This window comes from Sorex araneus, chromosome 3 (genome assembly GCF_027595985.1).
Source record: "Sorex araneus isolate mSorAra2 chromosome 3, mSorAra2.pri, whole genome shotgun sequence".
NCBI lineage: Eukaryota > Metazoa > Chordata > Mammalia > Eulipotyphla > Soricidae > Sorex > Sorex araneus.
Window position 1 is genome coordinate 90,051,873 of NC_073304.1, and position 21,826 is coordinate 90,073,698.

The following is a 21,826-nucleotide window of genomic DNA, read 5'->3' on the forward strand; positions in this document are numbered from 1 at the left end:
AAGGATAGGAAATGTATACGTTTGGTACAGAGGAAAGAATAACTTCCTCTCAAGAGAACGGGGAAAAAAATAGCAGGTGATAAACTTAATGTAGACCAGCATGCCTCTAATATGGAACTTAATGGGCTCTGCCCCAGTAGGAAATAGTTACGATCACAGAAGCAGAAGAGGTTATGATTACGTTGTTGTCAAAGAACACTTAAAGACAAATCAGTAATCTGAACGGAATCAACAGGAGTGTACAATGTCAGATGATCTGGTTTTCTTTCTCTGTGGGATTTAAATGCTACAGTTTCCTTCTTGCTATGCTGTTGCCTGCCTTTAGGAAAGCTGGGCCTCCCTGACTTCGTTCTCAACTACTCTGCGCCCAAGGTAGTGACATAGGAAACTCAAAAATAGTGTCTCAGGGACAGTCGAGTATTCTTCAGGCGACGCCTGTCTCTAGGTAAAAAATGGGTGGCGATGCGGGCAGCGTAAGCGTGCTCAGTGACCCAGTTACATTCGTTGACGCTTGTAAACTCTCCGACGCCGGTAACTCTTCGCCTTGGGTCACTGGATTTCATCAAGCCGTACAAAATACGAGAGCCCGCGGGGACCGAAGCACGGGCACTTCCGGCCTCCAGTCTGACCGGCGAGCGTCGCCTCTGGCGCAAGCGCATCACCTACTTCCGGCCGCTGGGCGGGCTCCTACTGCCTTGGCGACGTTCCTGTGCTTCTCTGCGCGGCTCGGGGCTCCTCGTGAGAGCCATGGCTCCTAGTTCCGGCCCGCTCCCCGAAGGGCCGCTCTTAAAGCTGCTGCCTTTAGAGGCCAGGGACCGGGGCACTCAGCGCTGTCGCCTGGGCCCGGCCGCCTTCCGCGCCTTGGGCGCGCGCTTGGGCTCAGTGGTGAAGATCTCGCTGCCGGACGGTGGCTCCTGTCTCTGCACCGCCTGGCCGCTGTGGAACGGAGCGGACGGCTTCGTGCAACTGGATGCGCAGTGCGCTACCCGGGGGACCACCGCGGGGGCGCCCGGGACGCAGGGGAGTCTCAGCCTGAGCTGCCTTCAGGTGGTTCCCTGCCCACCCCTTAAGCGCCTCACCGTGTGGCCTGTGTTGCGGGAGGGCCCGCCGGGGACCCCGAGTTCCGCCGCGGTGCTGGAGGCAGCGCAGGAGCTGCTGAAAAAACGACCTGTTTGCCAGGGCCACGTGGTAGCCGCACCGCCGGACGCTCCGGGCCCGGTGGCCGCCCTGCACATCGTCAGCGGGGCGCCTCTCCCAGACCCGGCCGGGCTGGTCACTCCTCGCACCCGCATCACCCTCAGCCGCGCGCCTCCTTCGGACCCGGAGCCCCAGCCCGACGTGCCCCTGGGGGGCCTTTCGGACGTGGCGAACTCGCTGCGGGAGCTGCTTCTCCTCCCGCTCCGCTATCCCCGCACCTTGGCGGCGCTGGGGCTCGCGGTGCCCCGCGGCGTGCTCCTGTCGGGCCCCCCGGGGGTGGGCAAGACCCAGCTAGTGCGGGCAGTGGCCCGGGAAGCGGGCGCGGAGCTGCTGGCCGTGAGTGCCCCGGCGCTGCAGGGTTCCCGGCCCGGGGAGACCGAAGAGAACGTGCGGCGGGTGTTCCAGCGCGCCCAGGAGCTGGCGAGGCGCAGACCCACGCTGCTCTTCCTGGATGAGGTGGACGCGTTGTGTCCCCGGCGGGGCGGCGCGCACCGAACCCCCGAGAGCCGCGTGGTAGCCCAAGTGTTGACGCTGATGGACGGCATCGGCGCGGACCACGAGGTGGTGGTTGTGGGAGCCACCAACCGGCCTGACGCACTAGACCCCGCACTGCGCAGACCCGGGAGATTTGATCGGGAGGTAAATGGGCACAGACAGCTAATCCATCACCTCCTGGCGACCTCTGCCTCTTGGGGCCTTTGGTGGACTGCTGGAGACGTTTGCCACTTAGCTTTGGAATTATGTGGGGCTCTAAGAACACGTTCTCTGTTCTTAGATGGTCTTTGCGCCAGGACGTTTCCCCTGACTATCCTGAGAGCAGTGTGTCCATTACGGATTCACTTAGGGTGCCAGTCCCAAAGATGGGTACCCTGATCACTGAGAATTTGGTATGCTGGGAGCATATTAAACTTACAAATTTAAAAAGAAACTTTAAACTCGAAGGTGTGATGAAATAAAGGTGGGAAGAGGTGGAAGAACTAAGTCAAAGCAGGCATTACGTCCTGATGGGTTTCGTTGTATGCCAGCATCCATTCTCACAGTTGAGAAAGTAGCCACAGTTGCCCCCTGAGCCAGGAAGGTGGAATCTTCAAAGCTTCCTATGTCATAAGCTTCCGATCTAAATTGATGAACAGGGGTTACTCCTGACTCTGCACTCAGGAATTACTCCTGGTGGTGCTCAGGGAACCATATGGGATGCTGGGAATCGAACCCGGGTCGGCCGCGTGCAACGCAAATGCCCTACCCGCTGTGCTATAGCTCCGGCCCCTAAATGGATTCTTAATAAGTGGTTAAGTCATGTTTGAGCTTTGAGGTTGGCAGTAATTGCTTCATTTGGGCTTATTTTGTTAATTTTAGTGGACTTCTTGTACTATCAGGTACCTGTCTCCTGAATAAGTGTCCTAAGGACAGGTGGCCTAGACAGTCGGCTTCACATTTGCTAGGGTTCCTGACTCCTAGAAGCTAGTAGTTTATTGAAAATAATAATTTTTTAAAAAGAGTGGATGGGTGACCAAGTGATAGTACAGTGGGTAGAGTGCTTGCCTTGCACTTGGCCTACCCAAGTTGAATCCCCAGCACCCGATATGGTCCCCTAAACACCTCCAGAGTGATCCCTGTGTACAGAGCCAGGAGTAAGCCCCAACCACTCATGGCTGTGGCTCCTAAACCAAAGCTAAACAAAACCAAAAATGTGTAGATGGGGACCCACTATCTAGCTCAGTTTGCTGAATTCTTTACATGCAGGAGACCTGGGTTAGATACCTGGCACCCCACCACATGGTCCCCTGAGTGAGTGCTGCCAGGAGTGAACCCCCACTGCCAGCACAGAACCAGGTGTACATCCAGAGCAGCACTGGGTGTGGCCTCCAAGCCAGAGAAGTCTTAAGTGACATATCCAAGTTACTCTTTTGGAGAGGAAGGATATTTATATTCAGAATCAAAGTATGCTAAATATGTAATATATATTTTGCATGTAGCACTGTCCTTCATTGTTCATCAATTTGCTTGAGCAGGCACCAGTAACATCTCCATTGTGAGTGTTTTGCATGATCAAAAATTATTTTTAATTGTAAAGTTTAACTCTTCTTGCTCTGCATATAGGTTGTCATTGGGACTCCCACACTTAAACAAAGGAAGGAGATTCTACAAGTGGTTACCTGCAAGATGCCCCTGTCCAGCGAAGTTGATTTGAATGTCATTGCTGAAATGACAGTTGGCTTTGTTGGTGCCGACCTCACTGCTCTCTGCCGGGAGGTTGCCATGCATGCACTGCATCGGAGTGAGAAGGTGGGGAGTGTTGATTTAAGGTCACATTTGATTGTTTTTTTTTTATGTCACAAGTTCATTTTAGGCTAAAGTAGTAAATAGATTTTCAAAGACCTTTTGGTGCTTTCAGCAACTTTTTCACATGTATTGTTACATCTCAGCTGCGTAGAATCTCTGTGTGACTGAAAGTAGGAATGGAGAATTGATTCTCCAATTTACTGAGGCATTTTTCCACCATAGAAACTCCTCTGGTGCTAAGGTCTATTGCATACAGGAACAAAGACAATATTCAGAATCAGAGTATACTAAATATGTAATATATGTTACATATATTATTATGTACATAATACATATTAATGTACTATATTAATACATCATATTACTGAGTATATAATACTCAGAATATAATACTGAGCCCCAGAGGATCAGATGCTGTTTTGAATTTTGTTTATGAAGTTTGAAGCAATTTCAAACTTAGAATTTCTGGGGCCAGAGAGATAGTACTGGCATTAAGGTGCTTGTCCTGGTGCATGTAGCCAACTCTTGTTTCATCCTTTCCACTGAATAAAATTCCCTGAGTACCACCAAGATTAGTTTCTGAGCATCACTGGGTATGACCTCCAGCCTCCCATAATAAAGAGAATTTCCGTATGTCCTTAATCTAGATTTTCCAGATGAAATAGATTAACCACATTTGCTCTATTAAACTATCTTCTTGTGTATATATAGGTAGATAAGTAGACAGCTTTGTGTTCTGAAATATTTGAGATTGTCTTATTTCCTTGAAAATGTCCATGTATATTTCTTACAAACAAGGGCTTTGGCCAAACTGATTATCAAGATGGGGAAATTATCACGACACAATACCTAATTCTGTATACTTTAAATTTCACTGTTTGTTCCACTGATTTCCTGTGTGGTAGAATTACTTGGGGGCGGATGGTGGGGGCTTCCTGCGATGCTTTCCCAATTCTTGGCCAACCTGACCAAGTGTTAATGTCAAGTGCCCAAGGATGTGGTACTGAGAACCATCAAGGGCTACATCTCAGCTGCTCAGTGGGGTCATGTGGAGCCAGGGATAGAACCCAGGTCAGCTGTGTGTAAGGCATACATGCACCCTGTATCTCCACAGCCCCTACCCCTTTTTTAGCCAAGGATCAAACCCAGGCATGCATCTATCACTAAGCCACATTCCCGACCCTACATTAGAAAATGTTTCCAGGGGATAAAATTTTTTTTTTCAATTTAGAATTTAAAATTTTGCGTTCCATGTAATTGTCATAATTTCTTAGTCTTTAATGTAGGCCCATTCTTCAGTCTTACGACTTTGATTTTTTTTTTTCCCAACAGTACAGACCAGTTATTCTGGGAATATTTCCCCTTTGGGTTTTACTGATGTTTCCCTGTAATTCCTTTGTCTCTCTCGGAGAGCCCAGCAAGCTATCGAGAGTATCCCACCTGCACAGCAGAGCCTGGCAAGCTACCCGTTATGTATTCGATATGCCAAAAACAGTAACAACAAGTCTCACAATGGAGATGTTACTGGTATCTGCTTGAGCAAATCAATGAACAACGGGACGACAGTGCTACAGTGCTTCCCTGTAATTTAATTTAGGTTTTGCATTTTGGCTAGGACTATTACAGGAATGTTACTGTGTTCTCATTGCACCTGTCAGCTAGCAAATGATTCTTTTTTCCTATTACTGATGGGGTTCACTTTGGTTTCTTGGATAATGTGGTATCTGAGAAATCCCCATGGTTAAGGTATGAATTTTTCCTTTGTTATAGTACCTTACGTGGAAAATAACCATTTCTAAACTAGAAGAAGATTGAGCAGCTATCATTTTATTTAGATTTGTTTTTGACACACATAACTTCAATTCATGATTTTCTCTTTAAAATTTTTTTTCTTTTTGTAGTGCCCTTGGTACAAAGCAGCGGACTCACACATTCACACATGTGGCATGTGCTGTCCCATTGAGTCTTGTCCCAATTATCCGAAGATAGTTTACTTAATATTTCTTTTAAATATTTAGAACATTAGCTTGCCTATCCATGTTTTCAGCATTATGGTTTGAAAAATTTATTTGTTTCTGCATGTAATTCTAAGTCCCTAAACTCCTTTTGGAAGAATTAATTTAACATGGAGAATTCTAGACAAGATTTTGATCTCAGCTGTAACATTAAAATTGTCATATGATCTTGAGTTTTCTTGGGTGTTTCGTCTTGTTTTTTGAGGGAGTGGCTTGTACCACACCCAACAGTGCTCAGGACTCACTTTTGGCTCTGTTCTTGGGAATCACTCCTGGTGAGGTTTGGGGGTCTATATAAGCTGCCAGGACCAGAACCAGGTCAGCTTTGTGCAATGCAAGAGCCCTACCTGCTGTACTATTACTCTAGTCCCCTGATCATGGAGTTATTAAAACTTAAGTTTGAGTTGTTTGAACTTTTTTCTAACTTTTGCAAATTGTATTTTACTTAGAGAATCTAAATCCTTAAATCTGAGGAAGGTGGGTCTTGAATTATGCAGATTTGTAAATCTTCATCTGGCCAAAATTACTTGAAAATTCAACAATTCCGATGTGTCAGGGTGTGACAATGATAAGTGTATCAGGGGATGAGAAAGGACAGTTATATTTAGGATTCCTTTTGCTTTGAAGTTCCAGGTTTGACGGGAGTGCCTTGGCTTAGGTGGACCGGTAGCTACCTTCAGGGTGGAGCCCACTGCTACACCAGGAGTAACCTGTCTGGGTGTAGTTACCGCAGGTGATGGCCGAACTCTGATTCTGATAGCCAGGGAAATGGAAGGAAGACAGGCAAAATGAAGGACTGAGGCATCATCTGGGAAGGTACTGGCTCCATCTTTTAATTTTTCCTCTACCAGGTGCTGAAGTGTGGCTGCTGCCTCAGTGTGTGCCACAGCAGGCAAGGATGTGTGACAGTTCACTTTACATGAAGTGTTGCCTTTGGAATGGAAGTGTAGTTCTATTCCATGTGTAATACGTACACATTTTATCTATCTTTAATCAAGTAAATTAGATAATGTCAGTGATCTTGAATGATAAATTAATTCTGGGAGGTTAGTGTTACCTAAAAATTATTTAGCGTCTAGATCTCCAGCATTTAATAGTGATGTGGTTTGTAATATAATTAAAAGTTGATATTGATATGGCTTTTCAAATTACAGAGAAACTAAAAATTGCCTGAAGTCACCTTCCAGAGATTCTAATGACATTTTAAAGAAATACTGTTCAGAATAACTTACCTTAATATGTTTTATGTAATCTTATATAAGTACAACAAAATGGAGTATTTGAAGGACTAAATGTTCAGGATTCTATTTAGGGGATCAAATCACGATCACGATCACGATAGCCCGTTAATCACCGATTTCTCAGGCGAGCCCAGTAACATCTCATTTCGTCCTTTCCCTGAGATCTTAGAAGTCCATCTGGACTTGGCCCTCCCAACGAAGTTGCACTGGGGGCTCTTCAGGGTCATGGGAATGAGATCCAGTTTGTTACTGGATTTTGCATATGAATACACCATAGGAAGCCTGCATGTGGGCAGGAAACTCTCAGAAGACTGCCAATTTCTCCCAAAGGGAGAAGCTGGCTAAAGATATCTTGCGGCCGCGCGCTTCTGAGAACTTGCTTTTAAGTCTCTAGATGTTGGCCGTTGATGGGATTACACACACCTGGGTTCCTCTGCCGGTACCTTCATGCCTGAGGCCTGTCCGAATGTGTGGAGAGGGGCCTCCAGCATGGCTGTAGCTAGGTCCCGGTGGTCCTTGGCCGCCGGGAGCTCTGCTTGGTGTGGGGAGGGAAGCTGGAGCCCATCCCCTCCGAGGGGCCCCCGGGGAAGACAGCCAGGCGTGCAGGCAAGAGACTCTCAGGGGATCAAATACATGTTATATATAAATGTTTCAGGTAGAAATATAAGTAAGGAATCTTTAACAAATTGACTTGGCTACAATGGGCAAGGAAATTACAAGAAGAATTATCTGAAATACAATCTTAGATTTTAGAAAGAAAGCTTTTCTAAGTGTAATGTGAAACTGCATGACTTAAAAAAAAAGGGGCTGGAGTGATAGCACAGCGGGTAGGGCATTTGCCTTGCACGCGGCCGACCCGGGTTCAAATCCCAGCATCCCACATGGTCCCCTGAGCACCGGCATGGGTGATTCCTGAGTGCATGAGCCAGGAGTGACGCCTGTGCATTGCTGGGTGTGACCCCCCCAAAAAAAAAAGATTTACTAATTTGGCTATTTTTTTTATTTATTTTTTTTTTTTATTGAATCACCAAGTGGAGGGTTACAAAGTTCTCAGGATTATGTCAGTTATACAATATTCAAACACCCTTCCCTTTACCAGTGCCCATCTTCCATCACCAACCCCCCCAGTATATCTGCCGCCCCCTCCCACCTCCCTAGTCCCCACCCTTGTACGTGATAAGTTTCACTTCATTCGCGCTTATCTCGATTACATTCCATGTTTCAACACACAACTCACTACCGTTGCTGGGGTTTCCCCCCAAAAAGAAAAAGACAGTCCTATTGCCAATGAGGCATTTGATAGTTCTCCATTACTAAGAATATAGAGATATTAAGTCCTGCTGTTTGTTACATAACTTTTCTTTTTCCCCCTTGCCCCGCGCCACCGAGTTCACGCCTGTTTAGTAATCGCCACGCTGTCTGACAAAGGGAAAAAAAACCGAAGAGGATGGTTATTTCCCGTCATCAGCCGGCGTGGGGCTCTGGCTTAGTTGATAGTCTAGTAGAGTGTCTGCAAGCAGTTTCTGGAACCAAAGGTCTTGCGCTGATATCGGCTCCGGCTCGAGATACCACCAGCGTTCCGCTGGTCCATGTACCTAATTTTTCCCCTTATTTCCCATTCCCACGCCACCAGGTCTGTTTGCTTAATGGACATCACACTATGTTTGACACCACACCACGTTTCTTCCCGAGAAAGAAGGATATTTCTTCTCAGTAATTTGGCTATTTTGGATGGTAAAGCAATACTGTAATCAAAGATAGGACTTGAGAGGACCAGGGAAGATCCAGGGCCAGAGAGATGGAATAGGGAGTGTGCGTTGCATACATCCAGCTCCAGTTCAGTTCCTGGTATTGCATGGTCCTCAGAGCACTGCTAGGAAGGAGCCCAGCACTGTAGGGTGTGGCCCAAGAACAAAGTCATAGAAACAAACATCTTTCAGTCATTGGAGCTATCTTCCCAGACCTCCCGTTCACCAGTTTTTGGCATTTTCTCGAATTTCCTTTTTCCTCTCTGTCCTTCTTTCTCCTGATTCCCTTTTCCCTCTTTCTTTCTGTGTCTGTATGTAAGACATTTCCGCCCCCCCCAACCATGTGGGATAGCTTGCATACATCATTTATTATCATTAATGTCTCAATATTTCTTTCCTAAGAACAAGGATATTTCCAGACAGAACCATGGTATAGTATTGTGTGAACATAATCAGAACATCTAAAAGTGATATAAAATATAATTTTCTCAACTATTGAAACACTTTTTCCTCTATTGTTGGTTAAGTATAAGGCAATATATACTTAGTTTTTAGTTTCTTTTTGTCTTGACTATTTCTGTGTGTGTGTGTGTGTGTGTGTGTGTGTGTGTGTGTGTGTTATGTGTGTAATTGGCAATGCTTAGTCTTTAAGCATATGGTCAGGGGATTGTAGAAGTTTTCTCAGTTTGTGTTTGTCTGACATTTCTTCATCAGATTTAGGTGATACATATCTGTTGGGAATACTGTTTAAGTGATTGCGTGTCCTTTGGCCATCACACAGGACAGCACATGTGGTCTTCTGCCTTTCTCTAACTGCTGGGTCAGGGATGTGATGGGACGCAGGTCTAGTGTGAGACTTCGGGCATGGGAGTGAGGGCATCAATCTAATTCCATTGTCCCTTCTACTTCACTCTTCATTGAGGAAGTTTAATTCACATAGTCATGCCGGAACTCATCTGTCACTGGCAGAAATGTAAAGGTTTGCTTGTAGGCACTATTGAGAGGTGTGAGGAAAACAACAGCTTTGTATAATTGGTGAAATTTTTTTAGGATGGATTGGTAATAGCATCAGAATTATAAATGTGCATACTCTTCTACTTTGAATAAAAATTTTCTTTTGTTGGATGGGGGAGGCCAGGCTTACTCAGGCACTCAGGTGCCATCATGGCTGTGGTGGTGCTTGATTGAGGCCATGGGTGCTGGGTGCCAAACCTAGGGCTTCATTTGCAAGGCATGTCCTCTACTTGAACTCCATCTCTAGCCTAAAGGAGTTTTTATAAAAATACTTGAACACAAAGACTTTAAGTTACAACTTTGATTTTAATAACACGATAATATTTATAGAAGGGTGTTATTTCCTCTTGGTACATTTGTAGTGGCATATTATGTAGTTGTGCATGTAATTATAATATGGCATAACTTGCTTAACTCTGATGATGGATAATAGTACCTGAAAAATACTGAGAATAAGACAAATAACCCTGCGGAGATAGTACAATGGATAAGGCAATTGCCTTGCCTATAACTGACCTGGGTTCAATCCCCAGCACCCTGTATGGTCCCCTGATTCGCAACAGGAGTGATTCCTAAATGCAGAACCAGGAATAAGCACCCTCCTCCCCCCACGTCCCTCTCTCCCACAAAAAAAGACCCTAGGAACTCTCATCACAAGGAAAACCTTTTGTATCTGCATAAGATGAAAGTTGTTAACTAAACTTACCATGTTAACCATGATATACTAGAGTCAGATCATACTATGCATCTTAATCTTAGACAATGTTGTATTTCGATTCTCAGTAAAATTAGGGCCCAGGGGCTAATTATTGAAGACAGAAATTATTGACACACTCATGGGATGAATTCTGGGTGGGGGTTAGGGGAGGCATTTCATTTTTATCTTATAGGTATAAATGTCTTTATAATGATAAAAAAATAGATTTCTGAATTTTAAAAAGGATTTTAAAAGGTAATAAGGTAATTGTGCTTTTATAATTGTTAAAAACCCACCTTATTTTTGGTTTGCTTTGGGGGTATATTTTCTTAGAATCAGGACAATGCAATGATTGATCAAGCAGACTTCCTTGAAGCTTTTAAAAAGATTCAGCCCTCATCACTACGAAGTGTCATTGGATTAACAGATGTCAGTCCTGTTGACTGGGAGCAGATTGGTGGCCTTGAAGATGTTAAACTGAAGTTAAAACAGGTGAGACAGAGGATATGCTGAAGTCAGTAGAATGTATAGTATCAATAAGTTTTAAAGTTTTATTATAGGACCCAAGGACAGTAGAGACAAGGGCCAGGAATATTGCTTCATAGTTGGAAGCCTGCTTCATGAGCTTGGGGAGAAGGCAACTGGAATAGAGAAGGAATCACTAAGTCAGTGATGGTTGGAGGGATCATCAGGCTGGAGATATGTGCTGAAAATAGATAAAGAACCAAACGTGATAGCCTCTCAGTACCTATATTGGAAACCATAACGCCCAAAAGTAGAAAGAGAATATGGGGGAAATTGTCTGCCATAGAGGCAGGGGGAGGGGTGAGATGAGGGGGGATTCTGGGGGCATTGGTGATAGAAGATGTGCATTGGTGGAGGGATAGATGACAGAGAGAGACACAGAGAGAGAGAAGTCAAGAAAGGCCCAGTGGGGGTGGGGAAGCTGAAAAACAGTCTATTTACGTAAGACCTTATGATTGCTGTATTCTTACTCTTACTCTGATGAAGGATTTTAAGTCAGGAGCGAAGTGAGCGATTTAGGTGATGCGATCTAACTTAAGTGGTTCCAGGGATCTGCTTTGTATGATCCCGGTCTGCCCTGTGGAGAACAGACTACATTTCTAGCTCATAAACAGACACCTGGGAATTGTTGGATAAGCAAACTGAATTATTTGATGTTTGATCATTCTACTAAAATAACTGCCTCTCTCTGCATGCTCTTGATTTTTGTGTACTTACAGAGTGTTGAATGGCCTCTTAAATTCCCTCAAGAATTTATTAGGATGGGTCTGACACAGCCAAAAGGAATCCTCCTGTACGGCCCTCCTGGGTGTGCTAAAACCACCCTGGTGAGGGCCCTGGCCACAAGCTGTCACTGCTCGTTTGTTTCAGTGAGCGGAGCTGATCTCTTTTCGCCCTTTGTTGGAGATTCAGAAAGAATCTTATCTCAGGTTTGTTTACTTTCCTCTGAGTTTTCAAGTCAAATTTCACATCATGCTTCATTTTAAAAATAGTACTGGGTGGGCCCGAAAGAGAGTTCAGGGGTTAAGGACTTGCCTTACACTTGGCTCATCCCAGTTGGATCCCCAGCACTAAGAATTGTTCCTCCTGCACTGCCAGGAGGAACCAGGAGTAAACCCTGATCACTACCAGATACAGCCCCCAAACCAGGAAAAAAAAAAAAGCCATATATAGACAGACACACTCATATACATAAACCACACACACCCATACACACACACCCACACACACCCACACCCACACACACACACACACACACACACACACACACACACTCACACTCACACTCACGCTTTCTTCTAATACTTTCTTTTGTTTTCTGATACATGTTTGGTTAAAGTTTTAATTATTGGAAAATGTAAGTATATCCTTCACTGTCATCTCCTTACTCTTAACATCTTAGCAAATTTTCGGGGCTGGAGCGATAGCACAGCGGGTAGGGCGTTTGCCTTGCACACAGCCGACCCGAGTTCGAATCCCAGCATCCCATATGGTCCCCTGAGCACCGCCAGGGGTAATTCCTGAGTGCAGAGCCAGGAGTAACCCCTGTGCATCACCAGGTGTGACCCAAAAAACAAAAAAAATCTTAGCAAATTTTTTTATTTGCTTTTTTAAACAAAATTGGAACACGTTATATCTTTTATCATTATTTTTTAAACTAGGTATTTTAACTTAAAAATATTGTAACACTGGGCCAGTGGGAGAGCTCCTCATGCTGAGCATGTGTTTTGCATGTGGGAGGCCTGTGTTCACTCCTTGGCATCATGTGAGCACTGCAAGATCAATCCCTGAACCGTGCATCACTGGATGTGACCTTCCCATCTCCCCACCAATTCTTTTAACATTAAATAGTCTTTTTTTTTTTTTAACATTAAATAGTCTTAGAAAATATTTTAGACCTTATATAATATTTTATTGTTCCTTGTTTTTACTCATTTCCCAATTCTTATCAGTCTTCTTACATTTTGAAAATTGTAAGTAGTAATGCAGAAAGCATACATCAACATGAATAATGCATACTGTATGACTTTTTAATATTTTCATATCCCTCTCATTCTTCCCCCCAAAAAAGGTATTTCAACAAGCCAGAGCAAATACTCCAGCAATTGTGTTTTTGGATGAAATTGATTCAATTTTGGGATCTCGGTCAGTCAACAAAGCAGATTGTGGTGTTAAAGAGCGTGTTCTTTCTGTTCTCCTGAATGAATTAGATGGTATTGGATTTAAGACTACCGAGAGAAGAGGAAATAGATCAGATCAACTAGGTAAGTACAAGGAGTTGGTGAAAAATAAAGAGGTATTTATTGTTCAAAATACACCCAGAATCTGGGCCAACATTTCATACTAGCTTTTCCTATGCTGGGTTCAATCCATAAAAGGAATGATGCTGTTTATTTCTTTATAAAACTGATAAATCTGAATTAACTAAAAAAGGTAAAGAAGAATTTTATAACAATTGCCTTAAATATATTTGAATAAAAAAAAAATTAAATATATTTGAATAAATTTTGTTTTCTCTAAGATTTAGAAATATGTTTTTATATATTATGGGAAAGAGCTTATTATTCTTATATTTTGAAGAACTAGTATTCATCCTTTGTAAAATGTCTTATGTGAAACAAAGTTAAGCAAAGTTAAACACAGTTCTTTCTGATAATCTTTGTATTGAAAACTGCTTTTTTTCTTGAGCAATGGGCTTTCTTGTTTATAATGAAATTAAAATGATCTTTGGAAATCCCCAAAGGGAGGAGCTTTCTAGGTTTATTCTCCAGAGTTTAATATGCTTAAGTTATGCAGCAAACAATTTTTCTTCTATTCTTTTGGTGGTGTTGCTCTTGTGCTCTTTTTTTTGTTTTGTTTTGTTTGTTTTGGGGCCACATCCAGCAATGCTCAGCATTACTCCTGCTGCATTACTCCTGGCAGTGCTGGGGGACCATGTGGGATGCTCAGAATCTAACCTGGCTTGGTTGCCTACAAGGCAAGCATTCTACCCTACCCACTGTACTATTCTCTCCAGCCCTTTTGTTTTCCCATTTTAAAAGTTGTTCAGCAGGCTGAATCTTACAGTTCCTTAGTAATTTGAAGGAATCCATACTGTTTCTAATTCTAATTCTAGTCTCCTAATGCAGGAATCCTTTTAGAGCATCTGACTGGTGTTCTCCCAGCTTCCATTAAAAAGATTGCAGATACTAGAAGCTCTCTGCTCTGATCATGTCCCAGGGGAATCGTGTTGAGTTCAGTTCAACAGTTTTGAAGGCTAACCTGTGTATGGCTTTGCCCTGGCTACTTTTAGATATTTCCAGCATTTGTATATTTTTAATTTATATTGTCATATTTCAATGTTGGGGGGAGGGGGGAAGTGATGCACATCTCCCTATTCTGGAGAATGATAACGGGGGCTTCTCATACCCATACATACCCATGTGTCATATGCATTTGTCTTTGCAAGTCATCTGCTTCAGCTGTGACCCAGGGGCATTCAGGCCAATGCATGTGAGCTCTCTGCGGTGGTATAAGGCTTCTTACTACTCACTTGCAGACCTGTTCCTTGGGCACAGTTTCTCCTTTCACCTCAAGTATTTCCGTGGTATATACTTTGTTTTTGGTACCCTCATTTCAGAAGGTGGTCTGGATAAGAAGGAAAATATAAGCACTCTGGTACCAACCAAAAAGGACTTCTTTATTTTAGAACAACTGGACTTTCTTACAAATTTGTTTTTAAAAATATATTTTTTTTAATTTAAATTTTATTGAATCACCATGTGGAGGGTTACAAAGTTCTCATGATTATGTCAGTTATACAGTACTCAAACACCCTTCCCTTCACCCGTGCCCATATTCCATCACCAACCACCCCATTATACCTCCCGCCCCCTCCCACCCCCCCAGTCCCCGCCCTTGTAAGTGATAAGTTTCACTTCGTTTATGCTTTATCTTGGTTACAGTCCATGTTTCAACACATAATTCACTATTGTTGCTAGGGTTTCCCCCAAAAAAAGAGAAGACAGTCCCACTGTCAAGGAAGCATTTGATGGCTCTCCATTGCTGAGAATGTAGAGATATTAAGTCCCGCTGTTTGTTACATAACTTTTCTATTTTTTTCCCCCCTCGTCCCGCGCCACCGAGATCACGCCTGTTTAGTAATCACCACGCTGCCTGACAAAGGGAAAACAAACCAAAAGAGATGGTTATTTCTCGTCATCAGCCGGCGTGGGGCTCTAGCTTAGTTGATAGTCTGGTATAATGTCTGCAAGCAGTTTCTGGAACCAAAAGTAATACGCTGGTATCGGCCCCGGCTCAAGATTCCACCAGCGTCCCGCTGTTCCAAGTACATAATAATTTATTCCCTTGCATCCGGTTCCCACGCCACCAGGTCCGTGTCAGCTTAATGGACATCATACTATGGTTAACGCCACGCCGCGTTTTTTCCCGAGAAAGAAGGATATTTCTTCTCAGCCGGCGTGGGGATATGGCTTAGTTCAGTCTATAGAGATGGCTACCACTTTGGTGGCCTTCAATATTTCAGCAAAAGACTTACTATTCTTGTTAGGATTTCCCACCAAAGTCCGATCCGTTAAGGTCCAGGGAAAATTCTGCCTAAAATTCTATCGCTACAATCTTTTACCCTTTAACAAAAAACTTAGTACTATTGTTTGGAGTTTCCCCCCACGTTAAGCCCTGCCAAAAAGGAACATTTACACGTTGCTGACAATCAAGAGATATTAGGTCGCGCGGCTGCTATTGCAGCCGCGCGGTTTTGGATTTCTATATGAAGTCCAAGGAAAATTCTTTTGGTAATTGCATTGCTCGCTGGCAGCGCCTGGGCCAGAAGCTCCCAGCACACAGTTTGGAGGCATTTTGGGGGCGCCGCTCGTGTCCAAAGTGGTTCAGTTGCCTCCGGGGTCGATCTCGCGCGGGGCCGCAAAGGAGCGTCCCCACATGGCTCTCTGCTTAAATCTGTTTTTAAAAATATTGACATTACCTTATCTTGTATATTTTTCCTCAGAGTCTCACGAAATTTTTCATCAAAATGTCATGGTTGTTGCAGCAACAAATAGACCTGAGATGGTAGATGATGCCTTATTACGACCTGGGAGGTTAGATAAGATCATCTATATCCCACCTCCAGATAAAATGGTAACCACTAGACACTTAAGGGAGTTTGCATTCTCAGTCTTGCTCTTTATGATTTCATTAACTTTTGATAAACTCAGTCTGAAAATACTACTTAGAATAAGATATTTTGAGAAAGAACGTAGTGTATAGATTTTAATACTGTATGGTCTTATAATCTGTTTTGTTAGTGACTTAACCTAATTACATTTTATTATAATAGCCAGGTAACAGAAAAAAAAAACATAGCATATATGAGACTGGTACATTCCAAGCATCCACTAAAGGTCTTGGAATGTGTCTCTTATAAAATCATTGTTTTGATCTACTTTGGGGGTGTACTACAGCCCTATTTTTGAGTTAATGTAAAAAGGTTACCTTTTCAGTGATGTGGCAGATACAGAATAGGAGTTTGTGGAGTCTATTCAATATTATTTTACATTTAGATGGAATACTAAAGTGTAGAAGAGGTTAAAGGAGTTTTACCAGTTATCTGGTCAACCTTCTTATTTACAATGAACTCAGATTATATAGTATATCCATAGCCAAAGAACCAGTCACTCATTTGCAAACTTTGAATGCTATGGCAAAGAGTAGTGGGAGGTAGAAAATATACTTTTTTTTTTTTTTAGCAGTTTTGGGTCACACCCGGCAATGCACAGGGGTTACTCCTGGCTTTGCATTCAGGAATTACTCCTGGCGGTGCTTGGGGGACCATATGGGATAATGGGAAGCGAGCCCAGGTCAGCTGTGTACAAGGCAAATGCTGTACTATTGCTCCACCTCTGAACTTTTTCTTTTCTTGGGTTTTTGTCAAGTTTGGAGGGATGACAGAAAAGTTCAATGATATTTTATTTTTTAATTATAAATGATACAGTCATGTACTTGCTTTTATATCAGGTCTGATGGCATGATTTGTATTTAAGAGAGATTCATTGTATCTTTGAAGGAAAAATATTGATGATAGACTTAAAAAAATTAAAATTATTCTAAATTTATCCTGATGTCATTATTTTTACTCTTGTCTTATCAGCCACATTGATGAACTAGTTATCTCAGAAAAAGTCATTTGATTCTCAAATATTAAACTTATAATTTCTAACTTGAAATGTATTAATATAATATATTGTCAAATAAAAACTGTTACAAGATTATAGACCTTTCTATTTTGTCCAGGCCCGGCTTTCGATCTTAAAAATCTGTACAAAAAACATACCTCTGGAACCTGATGTGTCCTTAGAACACCTGGCAGCAGAAACCTGCTTTTTCTCTGGAGCCGACCTTGGGAACCTCTGCAAAGAGGTAAGTTCATTTCAAGGACTTGATGGTTCAAAATATTTTTCCATTTATTCAGATGTTATTCCTGTGTACTCAAAGACTCATGTGGCAGACACCATTTAAGGCAAAATAGACCAATGCCATCCCCTCCCTGACTGGTTTTTAAGTTACAGAGTGTGTAGAGATGGTGGCACTGTATTGGTAGTGCAGAGTGTATAGTGAGTCAGGGAAGTTTGCAGTGGGAACATTTAGGAAGCACACAGACACACAACTTGGCAGTGTCAGAAAGGTGTCCCAGAGAGCATGTGTGAAAATTGAAATTGGGAAGATGATGAGGGAAGGTATGTTTGCAGCAGGGGAATAAAATGTGCAGGATTGGAAGGAAAATGACATTATTGAAGAGGTGAGTGTGGCCATATCACATTACTCTGTGTAAGACACTTCTAGGAATTTAGATTTATGGAGGGGAAAAGAAATCTTGTTTTTCCTTTTAAGGTTTTATTAAACTCAAATTAAGACAAACAAATAGATCTAATTGTAGTTCACTGAATTAACGTATGATGTGTACACACGTGAACAACACTGCTCAGGCCAGGGAAGCATGGTCAGCACTCCCAGGCTTTCCGGGACTTTCCCAGCTTCCCTCGACTTTCCCAGCTTCCCTCCCTTCGAGGCAGTCACTGCCAACACTGGTGACCAGTTTCACCTAATGCTCTTTTTATAAAGTGGAACCATAGGGAATGCTTTGTTGTCTCCTTTTTAAACTTGAGATTGTTTGTGAAATTCATACCTGGTTTTGTGGATAGCACTAGTTTGTTCATTTCCATCTTTTTTACAGTATTCTAATATTTCAGTTAATTTCTTTTAAATATTTGGATTGCTCCTTTTTTGCTATTATAAATAATGTTGCTATGAATAATCCTGTACATATCTGTTGGTGTGTTGTACATGTATGACTTTTGTTTATGTTTGTACTACGTAGATCATACACTGTGTTTGATCTGTTCTTTTATGATAAGTACTGTGCCCTGTTTTAAAACTGGGAGTACAGTAGGTAGGACGTTTGCCTTGCACATAGCCAGCCTGGGTTTGATCCCTGAAAACCCATATAGTCCCCAGAACACCACCAGAATGATCCCTGAGGTCATAGTCAGCCGGAAGAAAGCCCTGAGCATTGCCATTTATGTCCCCAAGCTGAAAAATAAAGCAGTTGTTTTGTGGGGCTGGAGAGATTATACGATAGGGTGCTTGCCTTGAACACTACTGACCTGGGTTTAATTCCTGTCACCCCATATGGTCCCAAGCCCCACCAGCACTGATTTCTGAGCACAGCCAGATGTGGTCCAGGAAAACAAAAACAGACAACCTTGGTTTGAGGCCAGGAAGACAGTCTTTTGTCTTTTAAAGATACACACAGGGGTGGGGGCTTGGGGGGAAGCACTGGTACAGTGGGTAGGGCACTTGCCTTACATGGGGCCAACCTGAGTTTGATCCCCAGCATCCCATGTGGCTCCCTGAGCCCCGGCAGGAGTGATCCCTGAATGTAGAGCCAAGAATAAGCCCTGACAATCACTGGTGTGGCCCCCAAACCAAAAATTTAAAAATTAGGAAATAAAAAGATATATGTGGGCTCTTAATGTATATATACTGCAATTTACAAAAGTGACTTTTTTTTTTGAGGGGGGAGCCCTAAAGCAAGGGGCCTGGAGGTGTGTTGGGGAGCCTCCAGGGCTACCCTCAGTGGTGCTCAGGGGCCGTGGAATTGCTGGGGATCCTACTCAAGTCCTTGTTCACACAGGCAGATACCCCGACTCCTGAGGTTTCTGCCCTTCCCTGAGGTTTTGTGTCCAGAGTTACACATTGTTTTTAAAACTGAAGCAATGTAATTATTTCTTCTTTATCTTTGGTAGGCTGCCTTGCTGGCTCTGCAAGAAAATGGACTAGAGGCAACTACCGTGAAACAGGAGCACTTTGAAAAGTCACTGATGATTGTAAAGCCATCCTTAAAGCACAAGGATTTGACTTCATATGAAAACTTATTTCGGAGGAAAGAATTTTCTACTTTAGAGGAGATTTAAAAATTGCTGTACATATTTGCTCAAGGACTCATTGAAATGTGGAGTTTGTGTATATGTATTTTCTGTAAATTAAAAGAAACGTTATTGTATGTGATAAGCTGAGATTCCTCTTACAATTTAAGCTATTGAAATCCTGTAACTCAGGAACAGAGTAGGTGTACATATGTTGATTTTGTAGTGAAGGGAGTAGTTGATTTTTTAAAAAAATTTATTTTGAAGTATACAGATTATTTTCAAGACTAGTACAAAGAACTTGTGTACTCTTGACCCAGTTTTATCATTCTGGGAGAGGGCATACCCCATGGTGCTCAGGGAACCATGTGACGCCAGAGATCCAAACCTTAGGCTCCCACATGCAGATCATGCATCGCATACTAACCCTTTGTGCCATCTCTGGGCCCCAATTTCACCAGTATTTGTCACTTTGTCATTTTTGCTTTCTCTTTGCACAAAAAAACCGCTTTTTTTTTTAGATTTTACACATCATGCCTCTTTATCCCCTTAATATTTTAGTCTGCATTTCCAACAACTGAGGTTTTCTTAGGTAACCACAGCACATGAAATGAAAGGAATTTAAAAATATTTTTTATCATTCAGTGAATTTCATCTATTGTCCAAATAGTAATTTTCCCATTACTAAGTTCAGTATAGCTAGCATCATACATTTCATTGCTTGCAGACCATAGTGGGCTGTGACCAGGGTGACTTACCTCTGCATCTCATTGGTGATGTAAATTTTGATCACTTGTTTACAGAACTGGCCAGTTTTTCAACTGCTTAATTGCTATTTCACTTTTTGCGATTTTTTTTTTTCTGCTTTTTGGATCACACCCATCGATGCACAGGGGTTCCTCCTGGCTCATGCACCCAGGAATTCCTCCTGGTGGTGCTGGGGGACCATGTGGGATGCTGGGGATTGAACCCGGGTCATTGCGTGCAAGGCCAATGCCCTTTGCACTGTGTGCTATCGCTCCAGCCCCACCTTTTGTGATTTTAAGTAATCTGGTAAACACTTTACTCAGCCTTTCCCTCACTAGGAACCTTACCAGGTGTGAAGCAAAGTGAATGAGATAGTCATGGGGCCCAGAAGAGTCAGCTGAGAGCACAGACCTTAGATCTTGGAATGAATTTTTTCCAAGCTTCAAAAGTAATATAAGGTAAGAGCTACATGAAATAAGAAGTCATAAGTATTCAGCACTTATTAAGAACTATTATTAGTAAAACCTCATTTTGTGGAAATAATTTATGGAAAAAGTCCTGCTTTCAGAGGGAAAGGGGTGACTCACACCTGGCAGTGTTCAGGGATCACTCCTGGCAGAGGAGGAACCCAGCGAGGCCGTGTGCAAGGCAAGCAGCTTACTCTCTGTGCTGCCTCTGGCCCCAAGACCTTGTTTGTTTGTTTGGGGGCCATATTTGGCGATATTCAGAGATCACTCTCTCAGTGCTCAAGGGACCATATGCAGTGCTGGGGGATTGAACCAGGTTTGGTCAAATGTAAGGCAAGTGCCTAAATTCCTATACTATCTATGCAGTCCAAAAAAAGACCTATCTCATAGGCATAAAATTGAAATAAAATTATCCTAACAAATAGACTGATTGCTTCTGCACAGTAGGAGAAATACCTACAAAATTTATTAGGACTCTCTTTCATTCCTGTTTTTTCTTGATTATTGTTGATTTTATAGGGCAATAAGCTAGCTGTTAAAAACTTTTACAGGGTGAGGTACCACAATCTGAACCCATAGTTTTTGCCTAGAAAATGTTGTAGGACCAGAGTGATAGGACAATGGGTAGGACACTTGTCTTGCATGTGTTCAACCTGGGTTCAGTTTTCTTGCATTCCATCTGGTCCCCCAAGACTACCAGGAGTGATCCCAAAGTGCAGAGCCAGGAGTAAGTCCTGGGCACCATTAGGTGTATCTCCAAAACAAACGTTTCTCATATTCATGTTAGAAACTGACACTTTTGTTAGAAGCTGACTTTTCAACTAAAATACTGTTTTTAGTGTAATTGTAATTTGTCAACAGTTTTGGAAACCCTGTAAAGGGGGGAGAGGGATGTATTTCTTCCTCTTTGCTGGAATAATAAATCATGAGGTGAGATTGACGGACTTTGTTTTTATATGATTAGAGTATCATTAAAACTGTGTTCATAATTTCCCAAGGAATTGTGGAGCAGCCACAGGTGATGCTTGTGAGAGTCCTGAGTGGTCCCTTCAGCTTTGGAGGGTGGGAGCTGTGCCTCCTGCATGTCTTCCCACAGCTCACTGAGATTAGGCATTAGCCAAATGGCACTTAGCTGATTGCTGTAAATAGGCATAGACGGTACATTATAAAAGTACATCACATCTGTAACTATTTGCAATTGTAATGTGTGAATTGTTAATATTTTATTTTGAGCATTTTCAGGTACATAGAATAGAATAACAAATTCCCATATACCTACCATAACTAGGTTGAGTAGTCTTAAAAGTGTAGTACAGTAGGTAGGGTGCAGGCCTTATATGTGGCCAACCCGGGTTCGATGCCTTGCATCCCATTCGATACCTTGAGCTCCACCAGGAGTGATCCAGGAGTGATCTCTGAATGCCACTGGATGTGGCTAAAAAACCCACAAACCTATATATTATATAGAGAGA

General features: G+C 42.8%; 1 protein-coding gene across 1 annotated transcript; it reads left to right on the plus strand.

The window, feature by feature from the left end:
- The first annotated feature begins 381 nt into the window (after nucleotides 1–381).
- On the plus strand, nucleotides 382–19,277 carry AFG2B (AFG2 AAA ATPase homolog B). Its single transcript, XM_055132494.1, has 8 exons — nucleotides 382–1,836; nucleotides 3,298–3,483; nucleotides 10,529–10,687; nucleotides 11,440–11,649; nucleotides 12,792–12,984; nucleotides 15,726–15,856; nucleotides 17,009–17,134; nucleotides 19,021–19,277. Exons 1-8 carry the CDS (start codon nucleotides 748–750, stop codon nucleotides 19,186–19,188), a joined length of 2,262 nt encoding a protein of 753 aa, XP_054988469.1. The 5' UTR covers nucleotides 382–747; the 3' UTR covers nucleotides 19,189–19,277.
- Nucleotides 19,278–21,826: the final 2,549 nt, after the last annotated feature.